The sequence below is a fragment of the Colletotrichum paranaense genome (genome assembly GCF_030867605.1).
Source record: "Colletotrichum paranaense strain IMI 384185 chromosome Unknown Scaffold_2.1, whole genome shotgun sequence".
Classification (NCBI taxonomy): domain Eukaryota; kingdom Fungi; phylum Ascomycota; class Sordariomycetes; order Glomerellales; family Glomerellaceae; genus Colletotrichum; species Colletotrichum paranaense.
The window spans coordinates 1,701,374-1,721,254 of NW_026848960.1; the positions used below are offsets into that span (position 1 = coordinate 1,701,374).

Consider the following 19,881-nt stretch of genomic DNA (forward strand, 5'->3'; position numbering starts at 1 on the left):
CGAAGCTAAGGAGACGCTTCTGCTGCTTCTAAGCTCCGGCTAGTCGCTGAACCTACCACAACTGTTCCGGCTCGTGAACGGCTCTGCAGGCTTCTGCCGCATTCCTTCCGGTAGCGAGCCAGAAACGTCATTCCTACTTGTTGATGCGAAATGGTCGCCCATCCGCATTGCCACTATTGCCTGAGGCCTGGTGATGTTCGCATCTCCCTTGCAGGTCTCACAAACTTCGATTGTCAGTGGACGAATACCATCGGTACCTGTGATTTGGACCCTGCAGCAACCGGCAAAGTTTAAATGGCGTAGTCGTTCAGACGGCTCGGAACTCTGATTCTTTGCCAGGCAGCCAGACTTGAGCTCCGCCTAAGGCAGTGCTGTAATTGGAGACTGGCACGACTGGCACGACTGGTTGTCTCCGTAGTGTCGCCAGGGCTGCGGTTGCGTTGATTAATTGGGTTGGAAAAGAATGCATTGAGTCACTTGACTTTGTTGGCCTATCCACCAATCGAGCCACGCCGCTGCGCGGTGTCGTCCTTCAGTCTACCAGCGGAACCGAGATGGCCACTGCTTAATTCATTTCCCGCGGGCCGTAATTATTGTGTAGCAAGGGGTCATGAACTGGCTGGCAGCCTGTTAGTCGGACTTGGACTGTGACATTGTCGAGTATTGCCATTTGTTAGGATGTCGAGCGCCTGACGGCAATCAGCGAGGGCAGTTGGTCTGAATGCAGGTGGACGATCTGAGGGTGCGTGGATGCGTGGGTGCCAAGCTCTGTATGTGTCCTCGATGGTCCTGCTCCTTTTTGCCTCTTTCTCACTGAACGCAAGCATTCGACCAGGCACACGCTTGTGACGACACGACTCAAGCGCCATGTTAGCTCGGGAGGTTGTGGTTGAGACGCAGACACAACCACACACACCCACACACACCCATGATCCTAGAGGCAGGCCGCCAAGTGATGAAGAAGGTTTTCTTCCCCGCATTCTCCGAGCCCTCAACCACCGTTGATCCGTCCAAGCCATGGGGTAGCGTGCCTGGAGTCTGGAGATGACACAGACTAGGTGTTTGTGACGATGTTCTCGATGGCTTCCAGCCCCTTTCCAGTTGGGTAAGACCCAGAGTCCTAGATTGGCCTCGTGTCTCCGATGCTACCACACGGCGCAGGATGAGATTGGTGCTAGGCGGTAGGTGACGGAGGAGAGGCGGGCTGACGGGATCCTGGGTGCGGGTTGCGACGCTTGTTAGTGGCAGGATGAGGGGGTTGCCGGTGAGGGAAGCGACTTGAGCGGTCAAGGCGATCTTTCTGGGTGTTTTGTCTGCCTCAGCTGGACAGAACACAAAGTCGAGGCTCGTACTTGGGCTGTACAAAGATGTATCTTGTAGATTGCAAGGTAAGTCTCAAAAGGAACGGTAGTAGCATGTACTTTGAGCTGCTCGGGTGGCTGCGACTTGGGGAAAGCTGGCACCTAAAGTATCGCATTCTTAGAGACCCCCGTGGATTCGTAAATAGTTGCCATTGCCCATGCCCTGCCAGGTATTGACGGCACTGAGGTACAGACCAAGCACAGGGCAAAGTTTCGCTTGTCTTTCTGATGAAAGACAGAAGCGAAGACAGAAGCGAAGACAAAAGATGAGACGAATCCGGGGAAGGTCTCCCAAAGCAGAACTTGTAGCGGTTGATCAGCGGAGCGTCCTGTCGATATTCTGGGGACTCTTGAAGGAAGTGTCGGGCTGCGGGCAACCGGCGGGAGCATCCAGCGTGAATGGAGACGAGGACTGGGCGGCGGGTCATAAAGGAACTTCAAGGGACCAGAGCCCACCTCAGGCGGACGATTCGACTCCACGAGCCCACTGACAAGGAGAGGTTCCCGCCGACGGTGTTTCCCTGGCGCTGTCCAATCGCATTGGGGCCTGGGACTAAGCAAAGAGCAAAAGTTCTGCCCTCTTTTTCGCCATTCTTCCGTCGATATTGCTGTGGAGTCGTCGTTCCTCGCCAAGGGCTGGATCTTGGTCCTTGTTAGGTAAGGGAAGGAGAAGTGTTATTCCTAGATTTGTCTTGCCCAAGGACGGGAGAATCTACAATTCCGCAGGTCCTGGGAATCCAACCATGTCCTGCCTAAGGCTGCATGGAAGTCTGGTGAACCGTGAAGACTGGTGATGGGAGGCAAGCACGGCATGGTTGCCCCATACTCGCTCCTGCTCTTGCTGCCTCCCACCAACACACCAACGAACCAATGAGCACTACAGGCGTACGAAGATCAAACTTTGAGGAAAGTGCGAGCAATTCTTTGAATACCTACGGGCAGGACACGGGAAACGGGAAGCACACGTGGACGGGAAGTCCGCACCTGCATTTTTGCGGCGTGTCTGCTCTTTCCGCTCTTTGGGTGTCCATTCATCAGTACTTCGTACCTCACTCTGTGTGCCTCAGGCAAAAGACTATCCAGATCGAGGCAGGTACGGTCGGCTAAGTTACACCTTTTGCTGTGTGCCTGCCGCTCCCACGCCGTGTCCACGCCTCCCTCGCTCGTTTCCATCGGTGATCACGCCGATCTTCTCCCCCTTCTACCCTCAGTGCAGGCAGGCACGCAGTTTATATTCCTGCCCTTGGGACTTGGGTCACTGGCAATACTCCGTACCTTAGTCCATGGGATTGGCAATGATGGGCTTTCCCTCTTTCCTTCCATTCTCCACCGCTGCCGCTGCCATGCCGTTGTGCCTGAGGTGACTTATAAATAGTCGACAAGTACGTACCTCTTCCGGCACCAAGACTCTGCCGTCGGGCGCGTGCCTTCTTGGAAGAACTCAAGCCAAGCAGCTTGCCTTCTGCATCTTGTTGCCGCGAGGAGCAAACAAAACACCATTCCGAATCTCAGTGTCTCTCAGTTTCATCGATAGCTCAGAGAAGCTCACCGAGCATCAGGTATTCATCTGCTGCCTTGGTTTTCATAGTGTTTCCTCAAGCCAGATACGGATAGTCTTCCTGCCATTAGATTCAAGCCGTCAGGTAGTTGGCGAGTCCGCTTAGGTTCCTCTCTGAATACTCGGTAGGCTTCTGGTCGAACAACAGCACACCTCTCAATTCTCAAATTTTCATCTGATGACCAAACTAGATCCGAGTGGATGGTTCGCTTGTTTGCAACTTTCTTTTTTCATCCCATACTCTGCATCATCCAGACGCGAGGTCCGTGCCAGACAACGTCGACTTCATCCGCCGCTTTGCCATGAGAGATCGCAGCTCGCCCTTCAAGAGTCGAGACAAGAGTGTATCAAAGAACTTCGACTTTAGTGCAAGTTTACAATGGAAGGTCTTCTTCACCAGACTCTCTCACGGCCTTGGCCTTGCTTCGTAGGCCCGGTTGACGCACGGGGTGCCGTTGTTTCGTGAGACATGGGGAACCTGCAAGCATCAACATGGGGCCCCAAATCGATGTCTTGCTTCTGTTTCCTGGGATATGCAGCCATCCTTGTGGCTCGGATATTGACTAGCTCCTTCAAAGGCGCTGGTCCGCTCATGAAGGCCATTGTGTAGGCCATGTCTAGCCAGGGCTTCGACGACATGTAGGTTTCATCGAGTGATGATTAGCCTCACTGGACATCTTGTCTTCACAAATAGATACTGTGGGATATCTGCATATGCCGTCCCCAGAAGTCCGGACCGCAGGAGAGAAGCAGCTGTATGAATGCGCGTCGCTGCGGACGTAAAAACCATCGTCCGATGATGTTTGTCGTTGGCTATGGAAGCGCTGGTGGTGGTTCAGTGTCGCATTCTCTTGGAGACAGCCCCCAAAGACGACCAAGGACGGAAAACATTGCAGACAGCAAGCCCAGATATGTGCATCGCCAACAAGCTGCCCACTCGCATCTACGTCCCGGGTCTTCCAGCGACGAGCCGCCGCTCTGCATGCTTGCTTCCCAGCATGTTTTCCTTCGAGCTGCCACTCCTGTTGGCTGCTTGTCGTTGACTTGCAGCTCACGCCTTCATCTTATTGGTGGCCTTCGACATTCTCACCACACGATGCCCACTCTGGACGGTAAGACAGGCATTGTCGTGCCGCATCACCGCATACAATGTCCGACCAGGTCGTCAGCTGCTTCGTTTCTATTCGCTCCTCGAGTCTGAGACCAGTCGCGCCCAGCATACTCGCAGCAGTGGCGGTGATCGAGAGCAACCAGACAAAGTGCCATTTCTCAAATACCCCTCCACCTTGGTCTTCCTCCATGGTGCTATCGTGGCTTACCAGAGGCTGGGACTGCATTTTACACACTTCCTATTGGGAGAATATCACCCCTCGTTTCTCCTATTATGGGCAAGCCCGTTGTCCAGAGTGCTGACACTCTGACCAAAAAGCCACTTTAGAAATCCCATCATCCCAGAGATGCCCCCGTGGAGCCAGCTGCGAGCCAAGGCCCTCCCGTCACACATGCCCGCAGTCTAGGAATCCGTCCATTCCCCTCCCAAACAGTCCATGATCGCCCTCTTCTCTTCCATCTTCATCTGCATCCACCCGCTGTCGGGTCGATCATACGTAGCGAAAAGAAGACAGACACGCACGCGCGGTATCGAGTTCAACTTGACGCTGCCAGCGCGAGCTATACGGCCGACGGGGTTTCAAGTGAACGACACGCGCTTTATTCAATCACTTCTCCGTCTTCGTCGTCCCTCAGCCCTACTGCTGTGCCCCCGATCGCCGATTATTATATCGTGGGGTGTGACTGCTTGTGGTTCGGTGCTGTGCTGTACACACCCGCTCAGCCCCCCGGAGACACACCTGCGGTTGGGTCATCTCGATCCTCCTCACGCCTCAAGGCAACAGCATAACTTACCCTCATCACAAACGACCCGGCCGGCTCTTCAAATTACTCGAGTCGAAAGATCTTCCAAACACTCCTTGCACCGCCGCCGATCTCTCAAGAACCTTGCGCTGTCCTTCGTTCGATTAACCACGCTCGAGACTCTCGACAAAACGGTCGCTGATCCGAAGGATCTTAGATGATTGGCGAATCCCGTAATCCAGTTGCACTGCTCAACGGTTGTGCTTATTCATTCGATCACCGCCACCACCATGAGGGCGACAGCTTGCTCGCTTTGCGTGCTGTACTTGGGGGTTGACTTGCTGGTCAGGGCAGTCGAGGGGGCGGAATTCAAGAGACGAGATGGGGTGCACCGCCTTGAGAAGGCACACGTCACGGTCTTTCACGACCTCAATCGAAGGGGCACAACGACTTGTGCGACCGGATACTCTGCTTGCCCGTCAAGCTTGGATGGAGGGTGTTGCGCTTCAGGCTATGCATGCGCGACGGATTCTTGCTATGCGACCACAAGTGCAGCGCAGACTTGCGCAGGAAAACCTGGATATTACCAATGTAACACGGTTTTGGGTGGTGAGTTGATTTGGTTCCCAGTACCTGTCTCGGAATCGTGAGCTGACACACTTTGCCCAGGCGGCTGTTGCCCAGAAGGATACCAGTGTCAAAGAGGCTCAAATTGCGTTCCAGCGTCTGGAGTCATATACTCTCAGTCGTGTCCGGCGAGTTACTACTTATGCCCAGCTAGCTTGAGCTACGGCTGCTGTCGAGACGGACTGGGCTGCGCCGTAAGCGCTTGCTACTCGACGGAGCCCTCAACTGTCACGGAGACGACGACGATTACAACGACGAATGACGCCGCGCAGGCGATAACCACGACTGTAACCGCAACTGCTGTTCTAACTCCCTCAAGACCTACCACGGCGCCAATAGTAGCAACAGGGGCGAGCGACCCGGACCAAGTTGTGTTCAAGTACTATCCGAGCACTGTTCCAAAAGAGCAACCTATCTCGAGCGGCGATGGCAACAGTGATGGATTGACTTCGGGGCAAATCGCGGGTATCGTGGCTGGAGGAGTTGGCCTGCTCATCATTGTGCTGGTGACTGCGTGGATCATCATTCGGCACCTCAACAAGGTTGTCCAGGCAGTCGAGACGAGCAACAAGGGAACCTCTTCAGGGGCTAAGTCACGCCCTTCGATGTATGAGTTCAAGCCAACACCATCAGAGGTTGATGATTTGAGCATAGACCCGCTCATGATGTCTCCTCGGCCATCACACCGCAGATATGATTCCGATACGACTGCCGACTTCACACCTCCATATCGCGGCACGCCGGGGTCCGGTGGTGACTATCAGGCAGTACCGCAAGGGTCAGGGTCCGATCGACACGCTAGCTACGACTCAGCATATACAGGAGGCTACTTCGACGTGGCGCCAGACAGGAGTCAGCGCGCAAGCCAGGGATCGAGCGCGTGGGTCGGACTCCATCGCGGAAGCACGGATTCACAAGGAACCTACGCGCATCTTCGCCATTGGAGCAACGCCAGCGAAGCAAGCAGCGACCACGGCAGTGCGGGTACTCGGACGCCACTCCAAGAACTCGACTCGACGCCATATGTGCCGGAGTTGGCCGCTTCTCCCGTCCCAGACGCCGTGGCAGATACGCGTCGCCGGTCAGGGAGCGGGCTATCGGGCATGAGCCGGCCACCTGCGGTCCATCAGCGGCGAAGGAGCAGTGAGGGAGGCCACGGCAGAACGAGGAGTGACAGCTCTGCCCCAGCTGGGCTCAGTGTCGTGAATGAGGCTTCAGAGCTCATCGGCCACTATGGCCCGACGGATCGAGCGAATGGTCAGACGTCGAATGGGAAGTAAAGCTGCGTTCAGTGCATAGCTTTCCTATGACTATACTTCGCTTCGACCACATGCCGTCGCAAGACTACGGAGTCAGTCACAGCATGGCTTTCGAGCTAACCCAAGGTTTGGAGTTGGAAGCCAGACACCAGACGATGCTCTCTGACGCTGCAAGGCCGTGGAAGCTTGCATCTCTTCTTTGGATCCTTGATCTTTCTGTCGGTCCGGACAATCATTATGTAGTTATGATGTCCTGGCTGACCTAATGGGCCTCCATGGGCATTACCGAAGAGGCATTCTAATCACTAGGAAAGGCAGTCCCTCATACTTCTTTGGGGATAGAAGTGGTTGATTTTCAGTCACGGACGGTTGGGAACAGGAAGTCCTCCCGGTGGACGCGGCACGAGGGAGATGGGGATGGTCGTTGACCGCTCAGGATTGAGAAATACGATATAGAGAGCGGATGGCGTTTCTAACGGCAAGGGACTCTGATGCCGACTGGTGAGCACCTCACCGCAGAAAATTGCGGCAAGGGCGGGCTTACTCTGGCGCAAAGTGTTTGGTCTTGTTTGTCCCAAGTCACAATACATGATACCTTTTTTTTTCTTACTTTGCAAACCCGCACTGAATGCTCCGGATGCCTCGCTTTTCACACGTTCTGAATGCGGAAGTGAACCCCTCGATGAGCGGTGAGGCAAGAGTTTGCGATGTCGGTATGAGCTGCAGAGGTTCGGTTCCTTTCTTCAACGATAGGCTATGTCATCATGTCTTGCTTTTGCTTTCGCTTTTGCCTTTGCCTTGATTCTTCAGAGTAGGAAGCTAGGAGTAGACCAGACGAGGCATTGTCCGTCTACGGTATCATGAACGCGAGCGCCTGTGCCTCTCATACCTGAACGACACCAACGTGAAAGATGAAGAACAACGACGTGATACTAGACTGATATGTAGGACCCGCGGCCCCGACTTTATCTGCGGGGTTATGAGAATCTCATACGGAGGATAGTCGTCAAAACCGATCTCCTTCGGGGTAGCATCATAGCGAGACCGGAGGCTCGTCGGAAGAGGGGAGAGAAGTTACATTTCCCAATGAGTAGGTAGACAGCTTGGGCCGAACCGAACGCGAGGCTTGCCTGACAATACATGGTTCCCTCCCACTATACATGCTGTCGATCATATCTGATGAGATGGTACCCCATCATCCTGCTTGTCGGGACAACGACAAACTCGCTTGAGAGTCGCTTCTGGGTCTGGCATGCGGAGGGTAGAGGGGAGGAGGTGAATATGGGGAGGCGGCTCTCCCGTGGGTGACAGCATGTCGGCTCCTCGGGATCTCGAACGGAGCCCCAACAACTTCATTGAACAAGAATCTATGGATACATAATTTCTTCCGCGGACCGTGGATTTGGAGTCGAAGCAAGAGGCCGAGAAGGAGACTAGACCTCGGGACAGACTCCTCCGTCAATCAGATGCGGCCTTGATCAATCCTTGGAGGAAGACGCACGTTGCTCAGACGAGGCGTTAGTCCGCACCGGGGATAGCAAGATGGGTAGATACCTGTCACTGAGGAGAGACGGTGCGGGGGAGGGGCATGCTTTGTGGTTCGAGGGCTGGGGGAACAGCGGTGATGGGCGGGGAAAAGAAGCTGGGGATGGCAAGAGAGGGCACGATTTTGCTTCGCGGAGATTTGATGTCCGAAGAAATATCCTGGGGAAGCTTGCGAGGGGAAGGAAGGAAAACTTGGAAGAGATGGGAGATGAAGATCACGGCCGGATAAAGTGAGCTTGTTTACTAGGAGGAACGGCGTGCTTCTTGTTGGATGCATTTGACCCTTGTGCAAGGCAGATGAACTCGAGGCCGGTGTCGGTATTGATGGATTGGCTACCTGGACTCATGTCTCCTGAACTGAGTTTCCAGGTATTGATTAAGAATTCTAAGTCAAAGGAGAACACTTCAACTTGGCCCGTAGCGTTGCTCAACCATAAGGCGTTGCCCATGGCCTTGTGTATCTCGACTTGAGGGTAGAGAATTTTCACTGTTTGTACGTGCAGTCCCGAGGAGCCAACATGTGTTCAGAGTTTTGACATCTGGAGGAGCGCAAGCTAGAGCATAATCAAGACTAGGAAGGTGTCTCAAGCAATCTCCCAAGACACACGCGTATCTTTCGTAGGATTTAAACCTGGGGGATGGGAGGAGCAGGGGTAATGGCGGCCAACGGTGAACAGAGCAGTGAGCTTTGCGATAGCAACAACGTGCTTGTGTCCGCCAAGTTGCTGGACTATTCCATTCACCGAGAGGAGCCCACCTCGCTTCCTGGGCTGGCGGAGGTTTGTCACATACCATGGTCTACACGTGCTATTAGAGCCTGGTTCAGCGGCTGGGAGGTGTACATGTGCCCTGAACGACTGGAAAAGTTGGCTACAGCTTTCCCATCTCTTCGACTCTTTGTCTCTGAACTTTTCGCAGCTCGGCGGGCCGAAGATGGGACGGGTGGGCTTCTTACTTGGCCTTAGGCTGTAAACGGGAATGATGCGCCGATGGGGACTAGCCTTATTGATGGAGTTGGGCCAGGGGAGAGAGAAGATCGAGTGGCGACTGGAGAGGAGGATGAGAGCCTAAATACTCAATCCTGAACTATTCGAACTCAAGTCATCGGCTAAGCAGGTGTGAATCAATGTAAAAGTTCTTGAAGGAGACTTCCACGCCGTCGCCACGTGCCACTCCAGAAGGGAGGTCAATCAAAACAACATCAACGGCCTTCCTTGCAAAGTAAGGAAAGATAATGATGCTTAAAAAGCTCGAAAGGAAAAAGAGAAGAAAAACTCGGGAACGGTGGAAATTGGGAAGCTTAGTCCAGCAAAAGGCCCCAGCCGGCGCGAGACCAACAAACCAACCTCCACCCACGCTTCTGGGCACGCCCCCCAGTTGCTCCAGCTGCCTCTTTCGGTGAAGCGGGCTTGCTCGTATGGGGGGATTCCCCTTGTAAATTAGCTTTTTGGCTCTCGCCGCTTCTCGCTCTCTACTGCGTAGGAGTAGTTGTCGTTGGAGGGCCCAGCCGATGACTCGAGGTGTGCCGGCTTGGTATCTGACTATCTGTTGATGATAGAGGAGGATTGGCGGTGATAGTAGGCAAAGAGGGAAGTTGAATTTACCTTGTCCCAACGGCCAGCGCCGATGAGATCGAGCGGCGCGTTCCTGGCGCCGTTTGGCCGTTGGGAAGAGTGGGAGCCTATGCTGTATCCGTTGCTGATAGCCAGCCTCCGGCTCGGGAATGGCGCCGACCAGGTTGACGAGCACTCTTGGTGTGTTTAGGCACAGACATTTTGGTCAATCGTCTCCGTCCTGATAGTGTCTCTCGATAACCTGAAGGCCTGAGCCAGTCTCAATACCATTAACAGCGGACGTTGACGGTGACACCGTAATTTGCGCTGTTGGTCGGTCAGCAGAGGCTGCCAACAGAGACGGGGTCAGGGTTACAGCGCAAGGGAGCTACGGCGCTGCCAACCTCTATTCTGGGTTTTTGCCAGGCTTTTTTCCCAGGTGAACACCTTGACAACCGTCGCATGGCGGACGGGGGGTGGTACAGTGTGTTTGCTGTCATGGGTCTCGGCTTGCGACGCTGATGCTTTCGATAGCTCTGTCCTGCGCCGACTGGACGGTGGACCACCCGACAGCGGGCGGCGGACCCTTGAGGTGGGTTGTGCGCAAGCACAGCTCATAAGCATAAAAGCTTCAAGGAGTGCCCTTTCCGTTCTCCCCCAATTGCATGGCCATCTCCGGCTATCGGGAGGGGAACATCCCCCCTCCACTCCATGGGCTGATGGGCAGGGCGGTTGGCAGGTCTAGGTAATCGCCTAATGATACTTTGTACACGAGAACGAATTTTCCGGGCTGAAGAGCTTGTACCGCGCGGGTGAGGTTAAATCATTCGTTCCTTGGGTTGGTTGGCCTATCTCCAGTCAACTACCGATTGAGACCAAGAGCCTTTGAAGAGTCTCAAAACTTCTAACCGAATGCAGGTTATGAGATCTTTGTGCCAACGAAATTATCCATGACTTACATTGTTCCTCATGGAGGCCAATGTGCGGTTTGAAGAGAGAAAAAGAGCGAGATGGTGGCCGAGGGTCGCATCGGATCATCACCGACAACATCATCGCCAATGCAGGTCGGCGGCGCGGCCCTTTAGCGATGTGTTCCAATTGGCGGGTTCCCTGCCGCTAACGATTCCTATCCAAACTTGGGCTCTTCCTTTTTCCTTTCTCGCTGCACTTTTCTTCGCTCTTGACTTTGCTTTCGCTCCCCATCCCGTCATCAACATTCAACTTATAGAGCCCATGTAACTCCCATGACCTTGCCTGCATACCTATACTTACCGTCTCTTTGCTTTGCTTCTCCTCATTTCCCTTCTGCATATCGAATTTCCCCGCGCTGTACGAATACACACCCTGCCGGAGGCTGTGACGCTGCACCCTGCCGACAGCCGTTCAAGTCTACTCTTCCTGTGCAGACTCGAGCCAGTTCCGAGACGGTGATAAATTGAGGCACGGCAGTCCAGATCTATGCTTCTTCCCCGGCCTTACCATCCAACAGTTCACTTATCAATACGTTGCTAGGATAAGCTATTGACGGATGATCAAAAATGCTTCCAACAACGCGTTGCTTCTGTAATCCCAGTAGTCTGGTCAGCTCCCCCAAGCACTGGCAGACTGAGAAGTTCGAAGCAAGAAACAGCTCGATGACTGGTCGGACTTCTCTTGTGTTGTTTGCCTGCAGCCATAGTGCTTTGTAGCCGTACAGCAAAGTCAAACTCGCGCCTGAACGGGTGGTCTAGGTATCCGTACCGTCACACCTCGGCGTCTTCCTGCCAATCGCCTCCGCCCCTTGTGCTTCCACCGCCCGCTGCCGCCCCAAATCTACGACATAGCTGAGGACGCCTTGAATTCTTCTACGACGCCAGAATAGCAGAGACAACAGCCACAAGCTGACTCTCGCTGTGCCGTCACTACCAATTGCAAGCCGGTCACGGAAGCCCACCAGCCAAGCCGCGCGTTGTGCAGATTTCGATAGCGTTCATGAGAGTCGAGCCGTTTGCCCAACATGACCCTCCAGATAACCTCCCTTGTATCCGGCCGCGAAGTCAAACCAGAATGTGATCCTCGCCCTTTGTCTCTCGGCGAAGCAACCGGCGTCGCCCCCGGGCATCATTCATAGGCTCTCCAGGAATTCCCGACGTCAATACTAGGGCTAGGCCGAATCAGACCAGCTTCCCCCGCCGTAATAGCGTGGGCAAGGGGGCGTTGGAAAATCAATCTCGAGCTTCCCACGAGGGCGGAAGAACACACGCGTTTTGTTTCTCATCGGAATACTAGCCCTTCGTGCCCTTGAAATCAAATGTCACTCTCGGCCTCGCTCGTCAGCTAAGAGGTACCTCTCCTCCCAGTCTCGGCCCCATCCTCATGGGCCAACCTTTGCTGCGGATACACTGCGCTACTTCGCACGCTTCACCTACGATGCGCATCTTTTCATGTTCCTGCTGTTCGCCGCCTGCCCACACTTTCTCCCAACCTGCCTCATGCGGATGTCCAGCCTGCTGATAGGTGGGAATTGCAACCTTCTCCAGGAGATGGGCTGAACGGGCTGGAGCTACTGCGGTTCGCTTCTTCCTCGCTTTTCCATGTTTCCCTACAGGCTCCCCCTCTTTCGACCCCTGGTCCTGTCTAGTGCTCAGGAACAGGGTGTCACTGTACCGGGGGAGCCTAGCTCTCCAATATGTCTCTTTGGTAAACCCACGATGCTTGCTGCCCGTGGCTCTTGGAATAACCACTCTCCCACCCCTGTCGGTTCATCCCAGGTCCCGGTCGATGACCCGCCCTTCCTATCGCCGCCTCTTCTGGGCGCTGCTCAGAATGGGCGGGTGAACTCCGCTATTCTTGTGGCTGCTGCTGCGGTTCGTATTGAACCAGCCGGCTGGCCAGCTGTTTGCTGTACTTCGTACCAAACTTGCTCGCATCTGCGTCCCAGTTCTGTTAGTCCCCGTCTGCGAGGAGCAAGGGACCCGGTTCCCCCAGTCCAATTCGAACCAGTCCACCACTAAGTCCCAACACCACTCGAGGTCCCATCCCGCATCTCACGGATATATATCACGGTGCCTTCGTCTCCATGTAACCGTTCCCTTTGCCTCCCTCCTTTCCCCTTTCCTCATCCACCGACTTCCTACCAGATCCATCCAATCAACTCCCATCCATCTCTTAGGACCTCAGTCGATCGTCTCCTCCAACCGTCAAAATGAAGGCCGCCGTCATCTTCTCCCTCGTCAGCTTGGCTCTCGGCTCCGTCGTCGAGAAGCGCGCCTGTGCCGGCAACAACTGCAACCGTCAGGTCACCGGTACCCGTGACGGCCTCCTCCCCATCACCTCCCGCCAGGCCGACTGCTCTTCCTTCATGCAGGCCACCGTCACCCCCTCCCCTACGTATGTCGACCTCTCCATCAGTATAATACCTTGGTGATTCCTTATAGACTGACTCTCTTCATCCAGCACCGTCACTGTTACCGTCACTGCCGCTCCCGCTCGTCTCCGCCGCAACGGCGAGATCGCCAACCGCCAGGTCACCGCTCTCCCCACCCTCATCCCCGCCTACGCCTCCTCATGTGGTGACTCTGCTGCCTACTCCTCCGCCTGCTCTTGCTGGGGCATCACCGCTGTCACCACCACTGCGCCCAAGCCTACCGTCACTGTCACCACCACTGTCGACTACTGCGAGGGTGAGTTCTTGCCATATACTCCAACTAGTCAAAGTTTTCAAGATGCTAACTTGTTACAGACTTGTAAACATCTCGTTCGACGTGGAGATGGAAAGTTTGAGGGGATGAGAAAGACCATTCATCTGTTTCTCGAGGCTCAATGTTGAGGAAGGTAAAAGGCACGAGGCTGTAGGAGGAGGCCCTAGTCGAGCTTGTATAGGAACGTACGGTCACCGCCGCCGTCTCCTTCGGATCTCGCAGAGATCTCCTCGATTACGAATTCAATGGACTTGATCACTCATTCATTCGATCTCTTCGGGACCCTGCTTGTAGCCTTGATCGTACTTTCGCCTGCGGCACGTATGAGCCTTGGAAAGCGGACGACACTTGAAGGGCCTGGTGGTTTGGAGCGATTTATTACGAAGGGAAAATGTTTATGACCGGTTTGATGGGAGACATGACGACCAGCTCTGACTGGCACTAGTCTATCACTGTTATGATATTCACATTCATGTGTAATAATTAAGACTAATTCGTCCTTACTTCGCGAGACACTGCCTGATGACTTTACGATCGCTGATGGATGAGCATTGAGGTGTCATCGAATTCGACAGCTGTCGATGCTTGAGACGTGGCGCTCATTGAGTGAGACAAGACAGCCGTGATGACAAGAAGTATTCATCAGTCCCGGACGACATGTCTCTGACCCGCCTCATTTACTTATTCGCGAGCCATGTTTTACACAATTGAGTCTTGAAAGGAGAGGGCAACTGAGCATTTATTGCTTATCCCTAGCCTTACGCATTACTTCTTTTCTTCATCAAGTTCTTTGGGTCCAGTTCCCAGGTCAAGAGGATCTACACAGATTCTATGCGAATTTGAGCCGCAAGTCTTGACTCCTCAAACGTTAATCGAGCCGCAGATTGCGTGATACCCGTTCCCCTCGGATAACCCTCGCCGGACGGGGCACATTGTTCCATGACGCCGCGCAAATGGGTCGCTGTTAATGTCGATCTTTTCTCCCGATCCGAACTCTGTTTCGAGGTTACCCACACATGTTCCCAGCATTCCCCAGAAAATGTTTCGAAACACGTATATCCCACAGCAGCGGATAGACTCCACACAACTGCGGTTGTTATTCTCGCGTGGCTTCGGTCAGGGGTCCAGTGTAATGGTGGTCATATCATTAGTCGGAGTCCACCACGTCCTGTTCATCCCTTGCGACAAACGCAAGCGTGACGATTCACCAGCCCAGAGCAATGAACTTCACGGAATCTATACCCAATGTCTGTGATTACGCAACGACATGGGTCAACCGAACGAGGCTTCGTCACCTTATGAGTATTGCTCACGATTACCGCCCACAACCCGTTGTAAGTACGCGTCGCACGACAAAGTCGCGCATGTGGTCCATCGCCATTCTTTACAAAACCCGAGACATTTCCCTCACTTTCTTCAGTCCCGCCCTTGACGCCAATTACTGTCTACCGATGTTTCCCTTGGTCCCCTTGGGTAGTGTCCTGTCGCCCAGCAAGCAATATTATACCCGATCGACGCCCTTGGTTTTTATCGCCCCTAACCGTGAACCTGCATTCCTATGAGCCTAGAAACGCCCCCTTCAGAAGTCAAGCTTATCGGCACGTCAGCATAAGGGAATAACCTTGATGATAGGCTTACACCAAATCCTTTTTGACAATGTCAACTCGACCATGATACCGGCGGTCCCGCGGGGCAGTGAGCATTCCAAAGGTCAGCACAACGTTTCTCTCCTCTCGCGGCGAAGAAGACGAGCGTCGTCATCAACAGTCTCAGCTGGCGACTCGCACATGTGCGCCTACCGCCCGCCCGCCGGTCCGCTCCCGGCGGCAGCTGACGACATCGACGACTGGGGCGCCGATTTGAGCACGTCGACAGTCTCGGGAGCATCAGTCCCTTGTCTACGGCGTATTTCTAGCAGATAACTGTAATCGCTCCTCGCCTGGGGATCTAGCAGCCAACCCTAATATCCTGGTTGAGGCCAGCTCCTCACCTCGTTAGATCCGCAATCAAGGCACAACTCTGTGGGGTTCTGGCAATGTTCTTGAACTTGGCGGCAGTAAACTGAACGTTGTGCTAAGATAAGAGAACTTATTAGAAGTTCCGGCCCGCTGGGGACAGTATGTGCTTATTGCGAAGACCTTTTCTCCCGGATCTCACAACTTGGCGGCCCATATGATTCGCCCCAACAGCGTTGGTGTTTTTGATCGTGGACTGCGCCGTCGATCCATGGGTCATTTGACTTCACCACGCGGGACTACGTGGACGTAAGGTACTTGTACGGGCTCACTGTTTGTATAGTAGATGAACGAGCAAAGATCTAAATGGCAATGAAAGTCCTATTTCTTTCGCAGCCTTAGGCGGCTTCGAAAGTCTGATACTAGAAATAACCAGTCCGTCTTGGATCTTGATTTGAGCCTCCGTATCGTAACATTAGTCTAAGTCCTGCAACTTGATACAATGTAAAGATATAGCTTGATTACTGATGAAATCATCTATATAGCAAAGTATGTTACCTATCATCTAACATCCAAGGTGAAGCAACTGCCATCGCGGCCCTCGAGTTCGGTAAATATGCCAAGTTGAGACTGGCATCAATTGCTACTAATTACTCTTCTCAAAGAGCCGAAACTATAACAAATCCGAATCTCGTATTAATGAAACCACTGAAAGCTGACGATCTCCGTGCTGCCAAATCCTATTACTTATCGCACCGCGACATCAACTACCGCAAGAGCCACTTCAACAGTTCTCTGCATCGCGATATTACAGAGCTCACATAGGCAAACTGACGCCCTGTTGAGAATATGACTGGTGCGAAGTACTATTATTCTTCAATCGCCTTCTGATTGAGTGGCTCGTACATTGGACGCCAAACCTGTTTCCAAGCCTGTGCGAACTGCGCGGCGGTTGGGAAGTCATCTATACCGCCACCAACATACTTGGCCCAATCCATCAGATGGTTCGCACAGGCCTGTGATCCAGCAAAACATTCCAACCAGAAACATCTAAACCTGCGTCAGCACTATATTCTCATATGTGATCCTAGGTAGATATATGTTGAACTTGGCTCACTTGTGGAACTGTTTTGCTTGGGTAAGGTGCATGCTCTCGATGGCGACTTTACATGCCCACACGCAGGTGACCTGTTAGTTGCGGTGTTAGTCAGAGGCAGCATCATGTCATGATTCATGGAAAGCTTCTGTCGAGAACAGAGGCGAGCAGATTACAATGAGAAGTGCCATAGCTGATGTGGCGCCTTTGACACGCCAAGAGAATGGAGTTACTCACGCAGCAGGCAAATGAGTCACTTATGGCTACAAGATCTGCCCTTTCGGTGAGATTGAGGGCAAGTTCACGGATCTCGACGTCCGTCGTTCTAGTGAGCCCAAGGAAAAGAGCGAGTCAGTATTTTTACTTCGCAAACAAGGTTCGACTAGAGCTATTGACAGCCTCTCTTAGACACTTGGTTTACTTACTGTGATTCAACATCACGTCGCGAGTTTGAGATGCCATCTTGCCTTTCTCCAGTTTCGACAAGCAATCTTTCGAAAGTAGCCCTTCCAGCGTTCATTGAGTCGAGCATCAGCATTTCGTCGCTGTCTGTGATGGTAATGGCTGGCTCAGGGACGGTTCTCTTGAGTTCCTGGTCCTCGGTATCACTGGTGATATTCCGGGTACTACCGTCGACAATGACGCCCGCTAGTGCCAGGGAGAGGCACAAGACATTGCAAATGAAGATCTTGAAGAACTGCATGTTGTACTCTCTGAAGAGATCGGGTGATACAGGTAATGTTGGTAAAGAGGTAGATGATGCTGCAGTTCTGTTGTGACACTACCTCAAGGTTCGTGGGAACTGGGGTTTATTATATAGTTGAGGTTTCACGTCTGATGTCGTAGCTCCGATAACCTCATCCTAGAAAGAGATGCTTCAGTCGGTAAGCTTCCGCTGGCTGAGGTAAGACCGAAGGGACACCGGTTTCTCAAGTTTCCAGTTTGTGTGTTCAGTCTCCAGTTCTGCGCCCTCGCACGCCTACTCTTGAATACCTAGTTATTTTGGACTCGAAAATCAGATTCTCTTCCCGTTCGAGGATTTGACACACCTGAAAACAGCATTTCCGGACGACACACGATGGCCATGAGATATGGAGTCAACACCCAAACAGCGTTGTTTGTCCGTGTATGCATTATGTTGTCTTAGGTTGAAAGCATCCAGGAAATACTGGTGTTGATGTGTTATCTCATTTTCTTGCCTCTAAGATTGACATGTTACACATGTAGTGACACAAACTTCATCTTCCAGTGAAGTTCCGAGTGAAGGGATGAAAACGAAGACCTGGTCCCGGAATAGTTTGTGGCACGGCGGGTAGGTTTACTTTAAACAGTTTGCAATCGAAGAAGTAACCCTCAACCTCTCAAGCCACGCGCTGGCTTGAGCGTGCAAACTGGCCTACGATCTCGTGATATGTATGCCGAGATGAGTCGGAGGTAGTGAAGAGCAAATATGACTTTACTAGGCATCGTGCTAACAATCAGGAATGCAATCTATCACGCAGCTGAGGCAAACAGTCGAGAGGAAATCTCGCAGACAACACTGGCAGAACGACAGTTTCGTTCGTGTAAGCCATGAAACCTGTGAACAAAGAAAATTCAACACTTGGCTGTTTGCTTAGTCAAGACTATGCCTTCATTTAGGTGAGGTTGGTTTGCTGTGGGCTTCGAAATCATGTGTTTGCCAATCCAGCTTATCACCAGATCGACAATCATCATAGCAAAGATGTTTGGAGCCAGGAGAGGTCCAGCGTCAAGGATATCTCCTTGGTCTTGCTTCATGATTGATTGAACATCAGGCAGCAAAAGAAATATTCTGCTTTGGATGCGACAACATACTTCAGATATCAGCATTGGCCAACTCCGCACGCACCATGAGATCGAGGCGACAAACGTCTGCACATTCTAGTTAGTCTGGTGCTTGGGATGGTCGCTCTCGGATGGCGCAGTCATCCCACCGAAACTAAGAATAGCTGGAATAGCACTACCCCAGGAGTAACTTATCTCGAATCAGTCCGAGTACACGTAGTGAGCACTCGTATCTATATAAGTTCTTGACCTATGTCACCTCTCTTTGTAAATGTGTCTCTCATCCACTCATCTCATTGAGAAAACCCCCTCATTCTTGATTCAATAACTTCACTTTCATCAATATGAAGCCCACTGCTTTCCTTGCCGCTATGGCGATTGCCAGCTCCGGTGTCAATGCCGACTGTTTCCCCAATGGCATGATCGGCCACTATGGCACATGGCTCAAGCAGAAGGTTTTAGCCTTGAACGCGGACCGTCTTTCTCTTGCCTGCATGGCTATAGCCGGTGCAGCCAAAGAGTCTTTCGTTGGCGAGGAGAGTCGAACATACTGCATGCAGGAGGCGGACGGCTTGAAGTGGGACTTTACCATTAAGGTACTTGGATACGCAGCGATGTCTTGCATAGTGGATCTTGCTTTGTGCTTCTTATTTCAATCGAGGTGTTCTAACAATACGATCATAGAACTTGAACACCGGCAAACGAGTTTTAGGACAAGCCGAGTGCATGTCTGGGCTGTCGAAGGAGGCCTATGGTTGCTACAGAGGAGGTAAAACATCCTATTGGAATTGGCAATACATGTAAGTTCGTCCTCGACTCCCAATCTTCACAGTGACCCCAGAGGATCTCTCTTTAACAAGTGTCTTATAGTTCCGATCCCAATGCCGGCAGCTGCATTGGAAAATAACCGAACTCACCTACTCGCTCTTTCTCTTGATGTCGCGACTGCATTGTCTTTTTCTTCCTTCATTCGCCTGATTTATAGGATCAGAAGCTTTCTATCTACTTAGTTTCATGAGGTTACTCTCAATTTTGAATAAATTCGTCTTTGTATTATATGAGTGAAACCTGTCAATGCATGTGCATGTGCCTATGTTAGCAAACTTGAGCCGATCAAGTCCTGAGTTATGACTCCGCAACACAAGTTTACGAATATGCGAGTAGAGAATCGGAATTCAAGAAAATCATTGAGAATATCTCATGCTTGATCGCAAAATCTATTTCTGAATGACCGTGTTCCTCAATTTTGGCGTGACGAGGACATTAACTGGGGTATCGCCGAAGTCATGTTTTGATTCCTGTCAATTCAAGTTTCAAGCCACCGATGATGACATCTCACCTGCTCTTTCCATATGCAGCCTTTGCTTACACCCCCAAAGCTGATAAGTCTTGGCCTAGACATCAGCAGGAACAACTTGACAAACAGTCCATCACCAAAATTGATCCCGAGGTAAGCTGCAGGCTAAGAAACATACTTTTTCAATGTTTTAGAAAGCAGCCTATCGTATCTGCCCGTAATCTCGGTGAGTATTCCAGTAAATCTATCATTGGGCCATTGCCGCAAGACCGAAAGCAGCTGAGACGCCA

At 52.4% G+C, this 19,881-nt stretch overlaps 8 protein-coding genes across 8 annotated transcripts; 5 read left to right on the top strand and 3 right to left on the bottom strand.

Moving 5' to 3' along the window:
• Window positions 1-858: 858 nt before the first annotated feature.
• On the bottom strand, window positions 859-1,314 carry CPAR01_02453 (uncharacterized protein; the record flags this gene model as incomplete). The annotated part of the gene is made up of 2 exons (XM_060486740.1): window positions 859-867; window positions 925-1,314. Coding segments are annotated over 2 exons (399 nt in total), but the record flags the coding sequence as incomplete, so codon positions are not given.
• Window positions 1,315-2,042: 728 nt separating this feature from the next.
• CPAR01_02454 (uncharacterized protein) lies at window positions 2,043-2,836 on the bottom strand (the record flags this gene model as incomplete). The annotated part of the gene is made up of 3 exons (XM_060486741.1): window positions 2,043-2,238; window positions 2,410-2,473; window positions 2,752-2,836. Coding segments are annotated over 3 exons (345 nt in total), but the record flags the coding sequence as incomplete, so codon positions are not given.
• Window positions 2,837-3,715: 879 nt separating this feature from the next.
• Window positions 3,716-4,340, top strand: CPAR01_02455 (uncharacterized protein; the record flags this gene model as incomplete). Its single annotated transcript, XM_060486742.1, has 2 exons — window positions 3,716-4,031; window positions 4,081-4,340. The coding sequence occupies 2 exons, from the start codon at window positions 3,716-3,718 to the stop codon at window positions 4,338-4,340; spliced, it is 576 nt and encodes a 191-aa protein (XP_060354070.1).
• Window positions 4,341-5,154: 814 nt separating this feature from the next.
• CPAR01_02456 (uncharacterized protein) lies at window positions 5,155-6,680 on the top strand (the record flags this gene model as incomplete). The annotated part of the gene is made up of 3 exons (XM_060486743.1): window positions 5,155-5,382; window positions 5,443-5,497; window positions 5,551-6,680. The coding sequence occupies 3 exons, from the start codon at window positions 5,155-5,157 to the stop codon at window positions 6,678-6,680; spliced, it is 1,413 nt and encodes a 470-aa protein (XP_060354071.1).
• A 5,650-nt stretch (window positions 6,681-12,330) lies between these two features.
• On the top strand, window positions 12,331-12,750 carry CPAR01_02457 (uncharacterized protein; the record flags this gene model as incomplete). The annotated part of the gene is made up of 1 exon (XM_060486744.1): window positions 12,331-12,750. One exon carries the CDS (start codon window positions 12,331-12,333, stop codon window positions 12,748-12,750), a length of 420 nt encoding a protein of 139 aa, XP_060354072.1.
• Window positions 12,751-12,941: 191 nt separating this feature from the next.
• CPAR01_02458 (uncharacterized protein) lies at window positions 12,942-13,527 on the top strand (the record flags this gene model as incomplete). Its single annotated transcript, XM_060486745.1, has 3 exons — window positions 12,942-13,126; window positions 13,193-13,423; window positions 13,479-13,527. 3 exons carry the CDS (start codon window positions 12,942-12,944, stop codon window positions 13,525-13,527), a joined length of 465 nt encoding a protein of 154 aa, XP_060354073.1.
• Window positions 13,528-16,261: 2,734 nt separating this feature from the next.
• On the bottom strand, window positions 16,262-17,191 carry CPAR01_02459 (uncharacterized protein; the record flags this gene model as incomplete). The annotated part of the gene is made up of 4 exons (XM_060486746.1): window positions 16,262-16,442; window positions 16,510-16,580; window positions 16,726-16,813; window positions 16,914-17,191. 4 exons carry the CDS (start codon window positions 17,189-17,191, stop codon window positions 16,262-16,264), a joined length of 618 nt encoding a protein of 205 aa, XP_060354074.1.
• A 1,447-nt stretch (window positions 17,192-18,638) lies between these two features.
• On the top strand, window positions 18,639-19,201 carry CPAR01_02460 (uncharacterized protein; the record flags this gene model as incomplete). The annotated part of the gene is made up of 3 exons (XM_060486747.1): window positions 18,639-18,890; window positions 18,979-19,094; window positions 19,165-19,201. 3 exons carry the CDS (start codon window positions 18,639-18,641, stop codon window positions 19,199-19,201), a joined length of 405 nt encoding a protein of 134 aa, XP_060354075.1.
• Between the last annotated feature and the right edge of the window lie 680 nt (window positions 19,202-19,881).